General features: G+C 50.0%; 1 protein-coding gene across 3 annotated transcripts in view; it reads right to left on the reverse strand.

The window, feature by feature from the left end:
* MMEL1 (membrane metalloendopeptidase like 1) overlaps positions 1-17,822 on the reverse strand; it is a 42,513-nt gene that overhangs the window by 11,045 nt on the left and 13,646 nt on the right. For all 3 annotated transcript variants that reach the window (XM_057556992.1, XM_057556987.1, XM_057556985.1), the window contains exons 2-7: positions 6,494-6,553; positions 5,347-5,508; positions 5,090-5,170; positions 2,458-2,553; positions 1,971-2,089; positions 1,321-1,386 (exon numbers count right to left, since the gene is read on the reverse strand). In XM_057556992.1, the coding sequence (XP_057412975.1) occupies positions 1,321-1,386; positions 1,971-2,089; positions 2,458-2,553; positions 5,090-5,170; positions 5,347-5,508; positions 6,494-6,553 (584 nt within the window). The remainder of the gene's footprint in view (positions 1-1,320; positions 1,387-1,970; positions 2,090-2,457; positions 2,554-5,089; positions 5,171-5,346; positions 5,509-6,493; positions 6,554-17,822) is intronic.

A 17,822-nucleotide genomic window follows, 5' to 3' on the forward strand; every position in this document is an offset into this window, starting at 1 on the left:
CCACAAAGCAGCCCTCGGGGTGCTCATCGGCTTGGGGGTTTCAGACGGCCCACGCCTCCCAGACCAGGGGCCCTCAGCGCTGGAACTCATGCTCCTGGCAAGCCGGTGGGTGGGGAGGCTGTGAGCCCCGTGGGTGGACGGCGCCTGCTCCCCAGACCTGCTGGATGGGCTGCTCGCCGACCCACAGCCAGACGCTCAGGGCCGGGCTCCCTGCTGCATCCCTTCTATGTGTGACCCCGGTGCCTGAGCAGCTCGCACGGGACCGGAGACCTATTCCAGCGGACCGCACGGCTGCATATAAAGTGCGGGGCACACAGTAGGTGCTAGTAAAGGCCCAGAGCCATCGGGCGCCAGGGTTCAGGCGGGCTGCCCTAGCCAGGCTCGCCTAGGCCGGGCATCAGGAGCTGGGCCCTGAGGCTGTGTGCCCCTCCTGGACCCGCCTTCTTGGGACCTGTCTGGGGGGGTGGCGATTCCTCGTTTGCAGGCAGGGACCACAGAGGCCATGTCTTCCCAGTTACTTGGCATCAGGCTGGGCTGATGCCCCCAGGCCGGTCTTGGCCAGCAGCTGCCGGGTCTGATCCATGGCTGCCAGGTGTGAGCCCTTCTAGGGGCCCCAGTCCCTGCTGCTCTGAGTTGGGTTCCTTGGGCTGTTCTCCCAGCCCCAGTGCCCACTCCACGGCTCCTTTTGGCCACACTTGTCTTTTCTCTTGGCTGGACCCTCCCAGCCTAGCTCACAGCCCACCTCCTCCACGAGGCCCACCACGCTGCTTCCAGGCCGTGGGCCACGTCACCCCCTGTCTTTCAGTCTGCTCCCCCTCTTCCTCCCCGACTCCTCCTTCCACACCCCCTGGCCCTGTCCCGCGCGCCTTGCTGCTGTTTGGTTCCCCATTTCTCTTCTCCTGGGTGCAGGAGTCGGGTGGCTCAGGGAGCGGGCTCAGGGCCCGGGTGGCCTGCATTCGGATCTCTACAGGCCCTGTGCAGTGAGCCGGCGGTGTGGACCGCAGTCCTGCCCTGGCGAGATGAGGATGGCAGGGTGTGCCCCTCGGGGCTGCAGGGCTGATCCTGCCTCTGGGGGTTCAGGGACACCCCTATGATGGTGAAAAAGGCAGGGGTCCACGTCTGCATGTCCAGCCCTCAGCACCGGGCTTGAGCCATGCAAGTGCCCACAAAGGCTAGCTGGGGGGTTAGTGTCGAGTGGACACACAGGGAGCTGGGCCACAGGTGGGCCTGGAGTGACGGGCGGAGGGCGCCCAGAGTGGAAGGGGCCGGCGGGAAAGCGCCAGTGGGGGCAGGTCCAGCGTCGGGCTGCCCCCGACTCACCTTCTGGTCGCTGCCCGCACTGAAGTAGTGCTCTCGGGACGGCATGCCCAGGGTGGGCTGGTCTATCTGGAGACAGAGTGTGGGAACCTGCGCGTGGAGCTGGGACACCCCTAGCCTTGCCGAGGTGGGCCCAGCCCTCTCCCCTCCACCATCCTGTGCCTGGCGGGAACGGGCACTCCATCTGGAGCGTGTGCAGGTACTGGGCCCCGATCCCCGCTCTGGGGCTGGACTGCAGGTGGGCTGAGGGGTGGCCAGGGGGTGCGGGCCACCCACAGGGCCTCGGACAGCGCCCCTCCCAGAGCGGAGTGTATATTCCACGCGGGGTCTTCTGCGGCCTATCTGTGGCCAGTGGTGGCTCTTTGAGGTCAGGCTTTCTGTGCTGGTGCCAAAGGCCTGGACGGACCGTCCCGAGGACCAGCTCGGCACCTGGGCTGCCCCTCTGGTCAGGACACGGGCCCCAGAAGGCCCAGCAGAAACCCAGACCATCGGCACAGATCCCCCGAACTGCAGGTGTGGATGATAGCAGGGCCCTGGGAGCATACGCGGGCCACCCGCCCCCTGTGGTAACAGCTGTCCCCCCACTGCCCTGCGGGAGCCCCCAGCCAGGCCCAGGGGACCCGGCCTACCCGGCCCCCCAGTGCGTCTCGTACGTAGATGATGTGCTGGCTGGAGTCCTGGTCGTCGTTCCAGATGAAGAGGTCGATGAGGACCCGCCGGTTGAACCGCGCGTTCATCACGGCCAGCTGCTGTTCCAGCTCCCACCGGGGCCCTGGGGGCCAGCACCCCACGCTGGAGACCTGCCAGGACCTGGGGTCCTAGCCCCGCCCCTCGTGCAACAGGGGATCCCAGAACTGTCCCCACAGAGCCCACGGGGATCAACAGGGCCCTGCGAGCAGCACTGTGCGCCCCCCACCCCCCGAGTACAGGGAGCAGAGCCCACGCTGAGAGCCGGAGCCCGGGTCCTTCCCTAGGGCTCTGGAAGGGATACCCCTCTGCAGAGTGGAGGGCCCCAGCCGCTAGGAGCCCGCCAGCAGCTGCTGCAGACCCTCCAGCTCGGGCCTGGAAGGTCTCTGTTCCAAGGAGCCCCAGGCCCAGGGCCACCCGCCCACGTGAGGCTGCCACCAGGCCCTGCCTTACCTATGCTCTCGGTCCACTTGTCCATGGCCACTGGCCAGCCTCCTACCACCTCCAGGATGTCCAGCAGGGGTTGCGAGTCTCGCTTTTCTATCTCACCTGAGAGGGGAGGGAGCGGTCGCTCACCCCATGCCCTGGCGGGGAGGTGGGGGGGCGGGCATGACGCCCGCGGGCACATGGACCCGCGGGGTTGCTGGCGCCCAGCGCGGAGCCTGGCCCTCCCGGTGCAGACTCTGCAGCACAGGACACGCAGGGGCCTGGAAAGAGCAGAGACGGGACGCAGGCGGGAAAGGGCCTGGGGCTGATGAAAGCACAGGCGCCAGCAGGACAAGGGTGTGGAAGGGGAGGCCCCGAAGCTCAGAGAAGCCCAGGCGGTGCTCTGGAAGGCCGGGAACGGGCAGGGGCGGGGGTCCAAGCCGGCGGCTGGGAAGCCCGCGAGCCCTCCAGCTCCAGCATCGGGTGGACGGAGCTGCTAACAGAGCACGGAGCACAGCTGCCCAGCATGGGGGCGCCCAGGAAGCTTGGGAGAACTTGGCACAAGAACCCGCAAAGGTGGGAATAGAGCTGGCCCGCTGCTGACGGGTGGAGGCTTCGGGGCGGGGAGGGCCTCGCCGGTTGGTCGCCTGACCTGGAGGGGCGGGCTGGGAGGGGAGCGGTCCAGGGGGAGGGGGCGGCTCCAAGGGCGCCCTGATGGGGGCCGGGGCCTGGGGGAGGGAGAAGCAGGGTGTCCCTCGTGGCTGGTGGGGGCACGCTGGGCTTTCTTTATTGGGTCCTGAGTTGGGAGCAGGGACAAAATCTAGGGAGCTGCCAGTGACGGGTCAGGTCGGCCGTCTCGGGCAGATCATTACAGGAGTTACTGTTTGGCTTCCTGGGCTGGTTCCTGTAGGTGATGGCCGGGCCGCCTGGCTGCAGACCGGGGGTCAGAGTTGTATTTTTATACACGGTCTGGCCATTGTCCTGTTGTATATTTGGTCTCTCAGGCCAGAAACTCTATACAGGTGGGAACACAGCACATCTCCTTCACCTGGCAGGTGCTGGCCAGACTGGATCACGTGACCTCCTGTTTCCATGGGGAGGAGAGGAGTGTGCCAGCCCGGGACCCCATGGAGACACCCCGATAATGCTGGGGGCCCTACAGTCTCGCTATTAGGTACACCAGAACCAAACCCCGCCCTCCAGGAGACCCGCGGGGAAACAGCCAGCCTCGAACCCTGGTGCCGAGGAGGGGAAGCGGTCCCCCAGAGCAGCCGGAACCGCAGGCTGGGTTTGCAGGCCCCCAGGCAGGCGCCTGAGGGAAGACGGGCCGGAGGGGCCCAAATGTGTGAGTCCTCTTAACAGCAACCAAAGCACTGGGAAACTACCCCTACCCCTGCCGCACAACACACACATACACACAAACACACACTCAGACATACACACATACACACAAACAGACATATATACCCATATACACACATACACACCATAGGTATAATGCCCATATGCACATATATATGTACACACAAAACACCTAAATACACACATACACACATATACACACATAGACATACACACATACCTACACACACATATACACACACATATGCCTATACACATAGACATACATATGCATATACACATATATACGTACCCACATATATACATGCATACACACATGCACATATAGACACACAGACATACACATAGACATAATACACATATATGTGTACACACATATACACACAGAAACACATAAACACACACATTCCTACACACGTGCATATACACACACACAATAGACATGCATTTGCATCTACACACACACACACACACACACACGCACACACACACACAGTAAGATTATCTCTTGATTCTGTCTTAGTCAGGCTCCTGAACCTTCTGCTGGGCCCATCACTGCACCTCCTGGTAAAATCCAGTTTTAGCGAGAACTCTGCGTGGTCATTTCAACCAGAACGCCCCCCGCCCGCTGAATATCTGATCCCTCTCGGTAGCTGACCGGAGTCCTCGCCCCTCACTGTCCCCCAGGTGATGTCTGACTGCCAGGCCTGCCTTCAGCAAGAATCCCATTAGGCTAGTTTTGCCAGACACGCCCCCCCCCCCCCCCATGTTTCCTGTTAGTAGTCTTCCATTCACTGAGCCCCTCCTGCCCCTCGGCTAAAACCCTCCCCTACCTGCCCTCGCTGTATCTGGAGTGGAGCCCAATCTCCCTCCCCGTGCTAGACCCCACTGCAGCGATGCTTGCACCTACTGAGACGGCCCTGAAGAGTCTGCCTCTTACCGTCTTTACCAAGTGTCCTGAATAATGTTTCCTTCAAACCACACACAGGCACGTGCACGCGCACACACACACACGCGTGTGCACGTGCATTTTCCCTGGGCCTCCCAGGCAGACTCCTCACTGTGTTCCTCCTGCCCGGGCACAGCGTGGCTGGCTGGGGTCAGGGTGTGAGCCGGTCCTGGGCAGCTGGCAGTCAGCCTGGACCCCGTAGGGCACCTGGGCCCGGTGGCCAGGCAGGGGGGGCACACAGCTCCCACAGGCACGAGTTTGGAGAGGCGCCCACTCCACCGTGCCCTGTCGCAGGGCCACGGGGTCCTGGAACGGGGTCCTGGCGGGGCAGCTCCATCGGCCACTCACTCTCGTTCATGCAGGAGCGGTACAGCATCTTGGCCTTCTGTACAGCTGGCCGATCCTTGGTGGTAGAATTCTCCAGCAACCCTGTGGGCAGAGGAGAAGCTGGACAGAGGCCTGAGGAGGCTGCTGGGGAGGTCAGGTCAAAGGTGCCCGTGTCCCTGCCGCACCCAGTGGAGGCCTTTATCCCAGGGGACTCCCTCTCCCCGGTGCCCACTGGCTCGACGGGCTGTCCCCACTCCTCCGGTGGAGACCGCGCTCACCTTTGAGAATGATCTCCAGCTCATCCCGGAGGATGTCGAAGACGCTGTATCGCGAGTTGGTCTCGGGGACCACGTGGCGCTGCAGCCAGCCCCCGCACGCGTACTGGTAGAAGTCGACACAGGGCTCCTTGGACGGGTCCATGTTCTGGAGGATCCTGGCGGCTGCTCGTCCCCAGGGGGTGCAGAGGAAGAGGGGACAGCCGGTGTGGACAGCCCGATGGGCTGTCGGGTATTCAATCACGGCCCCGTGCCCTCAGAAGCGTTAGTCACCCCGGGACCTCAGGGAGGTCGGCAGCAGGGCCTCCAGTTCTAAGGACCCCACTTATCAGCCACGTGAGCTTGGACCCCGTGACCTCTCTGATCCTCCGCTCACACATCTGCGAACCTGGGATGCCTGCGGTCCCACAGATGGCCAGGTGTTGGCCGAGCCCGCCCGGCTCACAGCCAGGGCTCAGCACTGGCCCTGCCCCTGGAGCCCCCTTACCGGTCAGTGTGTCCGTGGGGGAGGGCAGCTCTCGCCCACCACAGGGGTTTGTTTTCTCCCAGAACCCCATGTGGCAGGGACAGTGGGGCCCCCAGGTTCCCGGAAGGATGCTCTCTGCAGAGGTGGCCAGGCTGGACCCCAACCCAGGACCCTCCCTCGCCTTCCGTTCCACTTGGCTGGGACCTCGCAGGGGGCAGCGCCACAGGAGTCCATCCACTACCCCAACGTGGGCAGAAAAATCACATTTCTGAGTTTTTACACTAGTGTTTCTTCATACCATTTTCACTGTGTTTTATCTGCAAATAATGGCACATGGCGCCCAATTTTAAGACAAATTCCTGGGAGAAAACTTGAGAGAGTGTGTGTGTTTGTGTGACCTTCTTCCTGTAAATGCAAAAAAGAGCGCCTGGGGTCCCTGTGCCAGCTTCACTGTGGTCACGGGGGCCTCTGCGGGCAGGGGAGCAGCTTCCTGGGGGGCAGGGGAGGTGAGACACCCGCAGTAGAGTCCCTGCCCCCAGGCACATCCAGGGTCTGCCCACCAGCCCAATGCCATGCAGGAGTGGGGTGGCTCCCCGTGGCCGCGAGCAGTGCCTGTGCAGCATCACTGGGGGTCCCGAGCCCCCTGGTGGGGCTGTGGAGGGCTCGGAGGGAAGGGGGGCTTACCTGCCATCACGCAGCCAGGGGTGGTGCAGGTTTCGCCTGTGTCCTTGGGCTTTTGGATGTCTGCGGGCAAGGAGCAGTGTGGGCACTTGGCGAGGACGATCGGTGCCGGTGGGGCTGGCGGGGTGGGTGGGGCACAGGTGGCGTGGGGAGGGATAGGGCGGGCAGGGTTAAACCTCGGTCACCCCCAGCCCCATGGGCGGTCCAGCCTGGGCCCTGAGGGCATCTGGAGGGCAGCCTGCATCCTCCCTGGGCGGCCCAGGCCTGGGGCCTTAAGTGAGGGTAAGCTCATTCTGGCTTGACCCCTGCAGTGACCTGGGAGCCCCTTTACACCCTCTGAGCCCCACGGCTGAGGGCTGAAGCTGGCCGTTCTGCCCTCCTGCTTGTCGGCCCAGCCAGCGCTCACCCATCAGGCGTCACCTCCTCCAGACAGCCTGCCTGTGCGGCCCGTCCCTGCACGCCCTTACTCTCTCGCAGCCCCCCACCCCCTCACCTGCTGGTTCTATCACTGTGCACCTGCCGAACCGCAGGAGCAGCTCCCTGGAACTGCCGGTTCCCAGGCGCCCAGGAAGCATTCTGCATCCAGCAGGTGCTCACGGCTGCATCCCTGCCACTGCCCTTTCTCCCCACGGGACCCTGGTACCCTGGGCAGGGCCCCTGTCCTGCCGCACACCCCCGGGCCTGCAGTGGAACCCAGCCTGGCCATGCGGGGTGTCATTTCCTAGCACCCCCTGCTCGGGTCGTGTTGGGAGGGAAGACAGGGCTACCTCGGGGTGTTCGTTTTACAGTGGTCTTCTCTTCCTTTGAGAAGCAAAGCCGGCTAGTAAAGAGTGGCAGCTGCTTCCCTGGGGAGAAACACAGCACTCAGCTTTCCTGCTGCCGCCACCGCCTCCCGGGTGCCTTGGGGCCGACCTGGGGCAGCACAGGCATTCTCCTGCGGAGGGGGGTCCTGGGGGCTCTGGGGATTCCTTGTGTAGGGCTGCGACCCCTTCCCGCTGTAGTGAGGGCTGGTCACCAGGCAACCAAGACACAGGGGCTCCAGCGGAACTCAAACCTGAGCAGAGGGGGAGGGGGTTCTCCGGCTTGTCAGCCTCACTCTCCAGGCCCACCGGCCCTGGGGCCGCAGCTGCCGGGCCCAGAGGGGTCCTGAGGCAGGACCTCTTCCCCTAAGAAGTGCCCTCTGACATCCTCCTCTACCGCGGGGTCATGGGCCTCACCCAGGCCAGGGTGGGCAGCTCCTGGGGTCTACCAAGACAGGGACGATAGGCCCTTTAAGGGGGAAAGGATGTCCTCTGGGGGGTCTCTTTCTGACCCACTGGCCTCAGCTCCAGCCCCGCCACCTGTGCGGGCAGCTGAAAGTGCAAAGCCGCCCTCCCTCATTTGTCCACTACGTGGGGGGCGGGCACTGCCTGGTCAGCATCGGCCTGGAGGGGGTGCAGGAAGGGGGCGTGAGTGGAGGGAAGGGGGAGGGTCAGGTCCAGGGAGAGAGCCCACCAGGTCTGGCCACCTTCTCCACCAGGGAGACCCATGGAGAGTTGGGCAGGAGGGAATAGGACCTCATCCAGGTCAGGGCCGTGGGCAAGCCTGGGACCCGGTTCAGCCCGGCCCCTGAGACCGCAGAGGGTGTAGGAGGCCCTGAACGTGCTGGGTGTCCCCTGGGGGCCTGGCCATTGGACGGAGTGTTTATGAGACGTGTGATCCTGGGGGGTGGGGGGTGGGGAGAGGTGTTTCTCCTCCACCTGTTAGTGGCTGCTCTTTCCACCCATCCATTTGTTCATCCATGAATCCAACATTTGCTAATATTATCGACCAGCCCTGGTGCTGGGCTCTGGAGATTCAGATCTGAGTCCCACACGGGCCCTGCCCTTAAGGGGCCCCCAGTCCAGTGGAAAAGGAGAAAAGTGATGCATGGATTGAGGCAAACCGTGGACGGTCCCGTGGATCAGAAACAGAGATGCCGTGCTCGGTGGGTGCTACGTCTGTCTGCCCCACGGCGTCTGCCGGTGTCAGCAACCCAGGGCCTCTGGGCAGGGGCCACGCCCTCGGTGGAAGAGTGAACTAGGCATCTGAGCTCTGGCCAAAGAGATGGTGGGGGAGAAGGGGTCTTTGCTTCTCATTAGGACGCAGAAAGTCTAAGCAGACTATGGCTACCACCTAACAAGGACAGCAAGCTGGAGAGGCGACATGAGAGCTGACGACATCAAGAAACCTGAGTGAACCGAATTCCAGAAAGGGCCGAGCCCTCCCAGGACCAGAGGGACCTGCGGCTACTTCACCTGCAACCGGGGCAGCAGCAGGGGCAGGCCTCCTCCAGGAGGGGCATGGAGTGGGGGGATTTTTAACAAGCCCTTTGCTCCTGCCCGTGGGCTGGAGGGAAGGATCCGGTTTCCAAGGAGCCCTTGTAACACAAGGCTCTGGTTCTTTCTCTGGGGCCTCCCATAATGCATGGCGGTGATGCAGGTGAAGGCAGGGCCAGGGCAGGAAAGCTGGGAGAAATCCTCCTGCATGAGGAAACAGGCAAATGTGACCCATAACCAAGAAAAAAACCCCAAAACAGTTCAAAGTGGATTCGTTGGTGACCTGATGTCAGAGTTAGCAGACAGTCTTTAAAATCACCATGATAGGGCTTCCCTGGTGGCGCAGTGGTTGAGAATCTGCCTGCCAATGCAGGGCACACGGGTTCGAGTCCTGGTCTGGGAAGATCCCACATGCCACGGAGCAACTGGGCCCGTGAGCCACAATTACTGAGCCTGCGCGTCTGGAGCCTGTGCTCCGCAACAAGAGAGGCCGCGATGGTGAGAGGCCCGCGCACCGCGATGAAGAGTGGTCCCCACTTGCCACAACTAGAGAAAGCCCTCGCACGGAAACGAAGACCCAATACAGTCATAAATAAATAAATAAATAAATAAATAAAAAATAATGAAAAAAAAAAAATCACCATGATAATTAAGATAAAGGGTCTTATACAAAAGACGGAAAAATATGTAGATAGATGGTGAATTTTACCAGATAAATGGGACTCTAAAAAAGAACTAAATGGAAATGCAATAAAAAGAGTGAGGAATTCATTTTTTAGGTTTAACAACACACTGAATACTGCAAAAGAAAGTATTACTGTCAGCATATATAGGTCAGTATCAATGATCCAACCTGAAGCACAAAGGAAAAAGATGAAAAAACCGAACGGAGAAAAACATCTAAAAAACACCCAGAGCTGACATGGTAGTTAACAGTGAGAGACTGGGTGATTTCCCCTAAGACTGGGAACAAGCAGCAGTGTCCTCTCTCATCTCTCCTATCCAACATCACATGAGAGGTCCTACTGGTTCAATATGACAAGAAAAGGAAATATAGGTAACACAGACAGGAAAGGAAGTAATACAACTCTATTTGCAGATGACATGGTCATCTATGTAGAAAATCCCAAAGAATCAAGCAAAACAAAACAAAAACAAAACAAAACAAAACAAAACAAAACAACAAAAAGCTCCTAGAACTAATAAGAGACTATAGTAGGTGGCAGGATACAAGATTAATATACAAATTGCTTTCTTATATATTAGCAATGAACAACTGGAATTTGAAATTATCAAAGCAATACCGTTTACAATAGCACCTAAAAAATGAAAAAGTTAGGTATAAATCTAACAAAATATGTACAGGACCTATATGTGGAAAACTATAAAACACTGATGAAAAAAATCAAATATGTAAAGAAATGGAAAGATATTCTGTGTTCACGGACCAGAAGACAGTATCATCAAGATGTTGATTCTTCTTAACTTGATCTACAGATTCAAAATAATTCCAATCAAAATCCCAGCAAGCTATTTTGCATTTATTGACCAACTGATTCTGAAGTTTGTATGGAAAGGCTCAAGTAGCTAGAACAGACAACAACAATGAAGAAGAATGAAGTTGGAGAGACACATGACTTGATTTCAAGACTTACGATAAGGCTACAAGTAAGCCTTGTAGGAATAAGGCTACAAGGCATATTATTGGCAAAAGAAGAGACACATAGATCAATGCAACAGAATAGAGAGCCCAGAAATGGACCCACACAAATACAGTCAACTGACCTTTGACAGAGGAGCAAAGGCAATTCGATGGAGAAAGTATAGCCATTCAATAAATATTCCAAAAGGAAAATTGGACATTCAAATACAAAAACAAACCAAAAAAATTAGACACAGGCCTTATGCCTTACACAAAAATTAACTCAAAATAAACCACAGACATAAATATAATATGCACAACTGTAAAACTTCTTGAAGAAGACAGGAGAAAACCTACATGACTTTGGGTTTGGTGATGACTTTTAAAATATGACACAAATAGCATGATCCATGAAAGAAAAAATCGACAAGTGAGACTTCATTAAAGTGAAAATTTCTGCTTTGTGAAAGTCTTGTTAAGAAAATGAAAAAAGAGCCACAAACTGAGAGAAAATATTTGCAAATACATATCTGATGAAACACTGGCATCCAAAAAATACAAGGAACTCTTAAAACTCAAAAATAAGATAACATAATCCCAATTAAAAAATGGGCAAAAGATATGAAGACACCTCACTAAAGAAAATACACAGTTGAAAAGGAAACATATGAAAAGATGCTTAACATAATTTTTCATTAGGAAATTGTAAATTAAAACAGCAGTGAGAGGGCTTCCCTGGTGGTGCAGTGGTTAAGAGTCTGCCTGCCAATGCAGGGGACACGGGTTCAAGCCCTGGTCTGGGAAGATCCCACATGCCGCGGAGCAACTAAGCCCGTGCGCCACAACTACTGAGCCTGCGCGTCTGGAGCCTGTGCTCCGCAACAAGAGAGGCTGCGACAGTGAGAGGCCTGCGCACCGCAATGAAGAGTGGCCCCCGCTCACCACAACTGGAGAAAGCCCTTGCACAGAAACGAAGACCCAACACAGCCAAAAATAAATAAATAAATAAATTAAAAAAAAAACAAACAGCAGTGAGATACCATGACATGCCTATTTGAATGGACAAAATAAAAAACTGATGATGTCAACTGCTGGTGAGGGTGCAGAGCCCTGGGAACTCACTCGTTGCTGGTGGGAATGAAAAATGGTACAGTGGGAACCGTTTGTTGTCTTGGAAGACAGTTTGTCAGACTCTTAAAAAACCAAACACTGTCTTACAATATGATACAGCAACTCCATTCCTAGGTGTCTAGCCAGCTGACTTGAAAACTTATGTCTACACAAACACCTGAATGTGAATGTTTATAGCAGACTTATTTATAACTTCAAAAAACAAAAAACTAGAAGCAACCATGATGTCCTTCAATAGGATTATGAATAAACTGTATTACATTTATTGAATGGAATTATTATTCAGCAATAAAAAGAAAAAAGCTTTCAAGCCACAAAAAGACATGGATGAATCTTTTTTTTTTGAATGAAAAGGTAGTTTAATGTCGAGAATATATATCAATAGATTGAAATCACCACATTTTATTTCTTTCATCTGTCTCTTTAAAAAATTGATAAGTACTTATATTGATGTCTCTTGTACTAGGCACTGTCCTAAGTCATTTACATATTTACTCCTTTAAACTTTCTATTATCCTTGGGGGAAGGTTTATTTTGCTTCCATTTCTTAGGTAAGACTCTAATCCCCAGGAAAGTAAAGTAACATTTGCAAGTTTTTGTGGATGGTCAGTGATGGGACCAGTACAGGAACATCCAAAGTCTGTGCTTGGAAACAGTGCCCCATGTTGACACTCACATTACAGATGAAAGGAAAGGAACCATGCACTTACCATACAGATGAAATCTCACATTACAGGTTAAAGGAAAGGAACCATGCACTTACATTATAGATTAATACCCACATAACAGGTTAAAGGAAGAAGAAACATGTGCTTCTCTCAAAAGTTGTAAAGAAAGCATATCTATTTCTAAATATATTTCCCAGTTTCTTTTGCTTGTTTTCTGACCTTTGTAGTGCATTTTGCCATGAGGAAAAATTTAATTCTTATATAATTAAATGTATCCTTTTTTCTTTGTATCTTAGAAAGGTATTCCTAATGAATAATTTACTTCAAGTCTCCCAGGTTTCTGACACTTTTACAGTTTCATTATTTTTTTACTTTTAACTAGTTGCTATATCTAGAATTTATTAATGATAGCCATATTTTCCCACTTTTATTGAATAAGTTTTGCTACTGATCCAAAACGTACCTTTTATTTTAATCTCAATTCCCTTATGCTCTTGCATCTAATTTTTTTTAACATCTTTATTAGAGTATAATTGCTTTACAATGGTGTGTCAGTTTCTGCTTTATAACAAAGTGAATCAGTTATACCTATACATATGTCCCCATATCTCTTCCTTCTTTCATCTCCCTCCACCCCACCCTCCCTATCCCACCCCTCTAGGTGGTCACAAAGCACCGAGCTGATCTCCCTGTGCTATGCGGCTGCTTCCCACTAGCTATCTATTTTACGTTTGGTAGTGTATATATGTCCATGTCACTCTCTCACTTTGTCCCAGCTTACCCTTCACCCTCCCCGTGTCCTCAAGTCCATTCTCTAGTAGGTCTGTATATTTATTCCCATCTTGCTCCTAGGTTCTTCTGACCATTTTCTTTTTTTCTTTCCTTTTTTTTTGTTTTTAGATTCCATATATATGTGTTAGCATACGGTATTTGTTTTTCTCTTTCTGACTTACTTCACTCTGTATGACAGTCTCTAGGTCCATCCACCTCACTACAAATAACTCAGTTTCGTTCCTTTTTATGGCTGAGTAATATTCCATTGTATATATGTGCCACATCTTCTTTACCCATTCATCTGTTGATGGACACTTAGGTTGCTTCCATGTCCTGGCTATTGTAAATAGAGCTGCAATGAACATTTTGGTACATGACTCTTTTTGAATTATGGTTTTCTCAGGGTATATGCCCAGTAGTGGGATTGCTGGGTCGTATGGTAGTTCTATTTTTAGTTTTTTAAGGAACCTCCATACTGTTCTCCATAGTGGCTTTATCAACTTACATTCCCACCAACAGTGCAAGAGGGTTCCCTTTTCTCCACATCCTCTCCAGCATTTATTGTTTGTAGATTTTTTGATGATGGCCATTCTGAGCAGTGTGAGATGATATCTCATTGTAGTTTTGATTTGCATTTCTCTAATGATTAATGATGTTGAGCATTCTTTCATGTGTTTGTTGGCAATCTGTATATCTTCTTTGGAGAAATGTCTATTTAGGTCTTCTGCCCATTTTTGGATTGGTTGTTTGTTTTTTTGATATTGAGCTGCATGAGTTGCTTGTATGTTTTGGAGATTAATCCTTTGTCAGTTGCTTCATCTGCAAATATTTTTCTCCCATTATGAGGGTTGTCTTTTCGTCTTGTTTATGGTTTCCTTTGCTGTGCAAAAGCTTTTAAGTTTCATTAGGTCCCATTTGTTTATTTTTGTTTTATTTCCATTTCTCTAGGAGGTGGGTCAAAAAGGATCTTGCTGTGATTTATGTCATAGAGTGTTCTGCCTATGTTTTCCTCTAAGAGTTTGATGGTGTCTGGCCTTACATTTAGGTCTTTAATCCATCTTGAGTTTATTTTTGTGTATGGTGTTAGGGAGTGTTGTAATTTCATTCTTTTACATGTAGCTGTCCAGTTTTCCCAGCACCACTTATTGAAGAGACTGTCTTTTCTCCACTGTATATTCTTGCCTCCTTTATCAAAGATAAGGTGACCATATGTGCATGGGTTTATCTCTGGGCTTTCTATCCAGTTCCATTGATCTATATTTCTGTTTTTGTGCCAGTACCATACTGTCTTGATTACTGTAGCTTTGTAGTATAGTCTGAAGTCAGGGAGCCTGATTCCTCCAGCTCCGTTTTTCTTTCTCAAAATTGCTTTGGCTATTCGGGGTCTTTTGTGTTTCCATACAAATTGTGAAATTTTTTGTTCTAGTTCTGTGAAAAATGCCAGTGGTAGTTTGATAGGGGTTGCATTGAATCTGTAGATTGCTTTGGGTAGTAGAGTCATTTTCACAATGTTGATTCTTCCAATCCAAGAACACGGTATATCTCTCCATGTATTTGTATCATCTTTAATTTCTTTCATCAGTGTCTTATAATTTTCTGCATACAGGTCTTTTGTCTCCTTAGGTAGGTTTATTCCTAGATATTTAATTCTTTTTGTTGCAGTGGTAAATGGGAGTGTTTTCTTAATTTCACTTTCAGATTTTTCATCATTAGTGTATAAGAATGCAAGAGATTTCTGTGTATTAATTTTGTATCCTGGTACTTTACCAAATTCATTGATTAGCTCTAGTAGTTTTCTGGTAGCCTCTTTAGGATTCTCTGTGTATAGTATCATGTCATCTGCAAACAGTGACAGCTTTACTTCTTTTCCGATTTGGATTCCTTTTATTTCTTTTTCTTCTCTGATTGCTGTGGCTAAAACTTCCAAAACTATGTTGAATAATAGTGGTAAGAGTGGGCAACCTTGTCTTGTTCCTGATCTTAGTGGAAATGGTTTCAGTTTTTCACCATTGAGGACGATGTTGACTGTGGGTTTGTCATATGTGGCCTTTATTATGTTGAGGAAAGTTCCCTCTATGCCTACTTTCTGGAGGGTTTTTATCATAAATGGGTGTTGAATTTTGTCGAAAGCTTTCTCTGCATCTATTGAGATGATCATATGGTTTTTCTCCTTCAATTTGTTAATATGGTGTATCACGTTGATTGATTTGCGTATATTGAAGAGTCCTTGCATTCCTGGGATAAACCCCACTTGACCATAGTGTATGATCCTTTTAATGTGCTGTTGGATTCTGTTTGCTAGTATTCTGTTGAGGATTTTTGCATCTATGTTCATCAGTGATATTGGTCTGTAGTTTTCTTTCTTTGTGACATCTTTGTCTGGCTTTGGTATCAGAGTGATGGTGGCCTCGTAGAATGAGTTTGGAAGTGTTCCTCCCTCTGCTATATCTTGGAAGAGTTTGAGAAGGATAGGTGTTAGCTCTTCTCTAAATGTTTGATAGAATTTGCCTGTGAAGCCATCTGGTCCTGGGATTTTGTTTGTTGGAAGATTTTTAATCACAGTTTCAATTTCAGTGCTTGTGATTGGTCTGTTCATATTTTCTATTTCTTCCTGGTTCAGTCTCAGAAGGTTGTGCATTTCTAAGAACTTGTCCATTTCTTCCAGTTTGTCCATTTTATTGGCATATAGTTGCTTGTAGTAATCTCTCATGATCCTTTGTATTTCTGCAGTGTCAGTTGTTACTTCTCCTTTTTCATTTCTAATTCTATTGATCTGAGTCTTCTCCCTTTTTTTCTTGATAAGTCTGGCTAATGGTTTAACAATTTTGTTTATCTTCTCAAAGAACCAGCTTTTAGTTTTATTGATCTTTGCTATCATTTCCTTCATTTCTTTTTCATTTATTTCTGATCTGATCTTTGTGATTTCTTTCCTTCTGCTAACTTTGGGGTTTTTTGTTCTTCTTTCTCTAATTGCTTTAGGTGTAAGGTTAGGTTGTTTATTTGAGATGTTTCTTGTTGCTTAAGGTAGGCTTGTATAGCTATAAACTTCCCTCTTAGAACTGCTCTTGCTGCATCCCATAGGTTTTGGGTTGTTGTGTGTTCATTGTCATTTGTTTCTAGGTATTTTTTGATTTCCCCTTTGATTTCTTCAGTGATCTCTTAGTTATTTAGTAGTGTATTGTTTAGCCTCCATGTGTTTGTACTTCTTAAGGTTTTTTCCTGTAATTGATATCTAGTTTCATAGCGTTGTGGTCGGAAAAGATATTTGATACGATTTCAATTTTCTTAAATTTACCAAAGCTTGATTTGTGACCCAAGATATGATCTATCCTGGAGAATGTTCCATGAGCACTTGAGAAGAATGTGTATTCTGTTGTTTTGGGATGGAATGTCCTATAAATATCAATTAAGTCCATCTTGTTTAATGTGTCATTGAAAGCTTGTGTTTCCTTATTTATTTTCATTTTGGATGACCTGTCCATTGGTGAAAGTGGGGTGTTAAAGTCCCCTACTATGATTGTGTTACTGTCGATTTCCCCTTTTATGGCTGTTAGTATTTGCCTTATGTATTGAGGTGCTCCTATGTTGGGTGCATAAATATTTACAATTGTTATATCTTCTTCTTGGATTGATCCCTTGATCATTATGTAGTGTCCTTCTTTGTCTCTTGTAATAGTCTTTGTTTTAACGTCTATTTTGTCTGATATGAGAATTGTTACTCCAGCTTTCTTTTGATTTCCATTTGCATTTGAATGTCTTTTTCCATCCCCTCACTTTCAGTCTGTATGTGTCCCTAGGTCTGAAGTGGGTCTCTTGTAGACAGCATATATACGGGTCTTGTTTTTGTATCCATTCAGCCAGTGTATGTCTTTTGGTTGGAGCATTTAATCCATTTACATTTAAGGTAATTATCGATATGTATGTTCCTATTACCATTTTCTTAATTGTTTTGGGTTTATTATTGTAGGTCTTTTCCTTCTCTTGTGTTTCCTGCCTAGAGAAGTTCCTTTAACATTTGTTGTAAAGCTGGTTTGGTGGTGCTGAATTCTCTTAGCCTTTGCTTGTCTGTAAAGCTTTTAATTTCTCCGTCAAATCTGAATGAGATCCTTGTTGGGTAGAGTAATCTTGGTTGTAGGTTTGTCTCTTTCATCACTTTAAATATGTCCTGCCACTCCCTTCTGGCTTGCAGAGTTTCTGCTGAAAGGTCAACTGTTAACCTTATGGGGATTCCCTTGTATGTTATTTGTTGCTTTTGCCTTGCTGCTTTTAATATTTTTTCTTTGTATTTAATTTTTGATAGTTTGATTAATATGTGTCTTGGTGTGTTTCTCCTTGGATTTATCCTGTATGGGACACTCTGTGCTTCCTGGACTTGATTAACTATTTCCTTTCCCATATTAGGGAAGTTTTCAACTATAGTCTCTTCAAATATTTTCTCAGTCCCTTTCTTTTTCTCTTCTTCTTCTGGGACCCCTATAATTCGAATGTTGGTGCATTTAATGTTGTCCCAGAGGTCTCTGAGACTATCCTCAATTCTTTTCATTCTTTTTTCTTTATTCTGCTCTGCAGTAGTTATTTCCACTCTTTTATCTTCCAGGTCACTTATCCGTTCTTCTGCCTCAGTTATTCTGCTATTGATTCCTTCTAGAGAATTTTAAATTTCATTTATTGTGTTGTTCATCTCTGTTTGTTTGCTCTTCAATTCTTCTAGGTCCTTGTTAAACGTTTCTTGTATTTTCTCCATTCTATTTCCAAGATTTTGGATCATCTTTACTATCATTATTCTGAATTCTTTTTCAGGTAGACTGCCTATGTCCTCT

The sequence above is a fragment of the Balaenoptera acutorostrata genome, chromosome 1, assembly GCF_949987535.1.
Source record: "Balaenoptera acutorostrata chromosome 1, mBalAcu1.1, whole genome shotgun sequence".
Classification (NCBI taxonomy): domain Eukaryota; kingdom Metazoa; phylum Chordata; class Mammalia; order Artiodactyla; family Balaenopteridae; genus Balaenoptera; species Balaenoptera acutorostrata.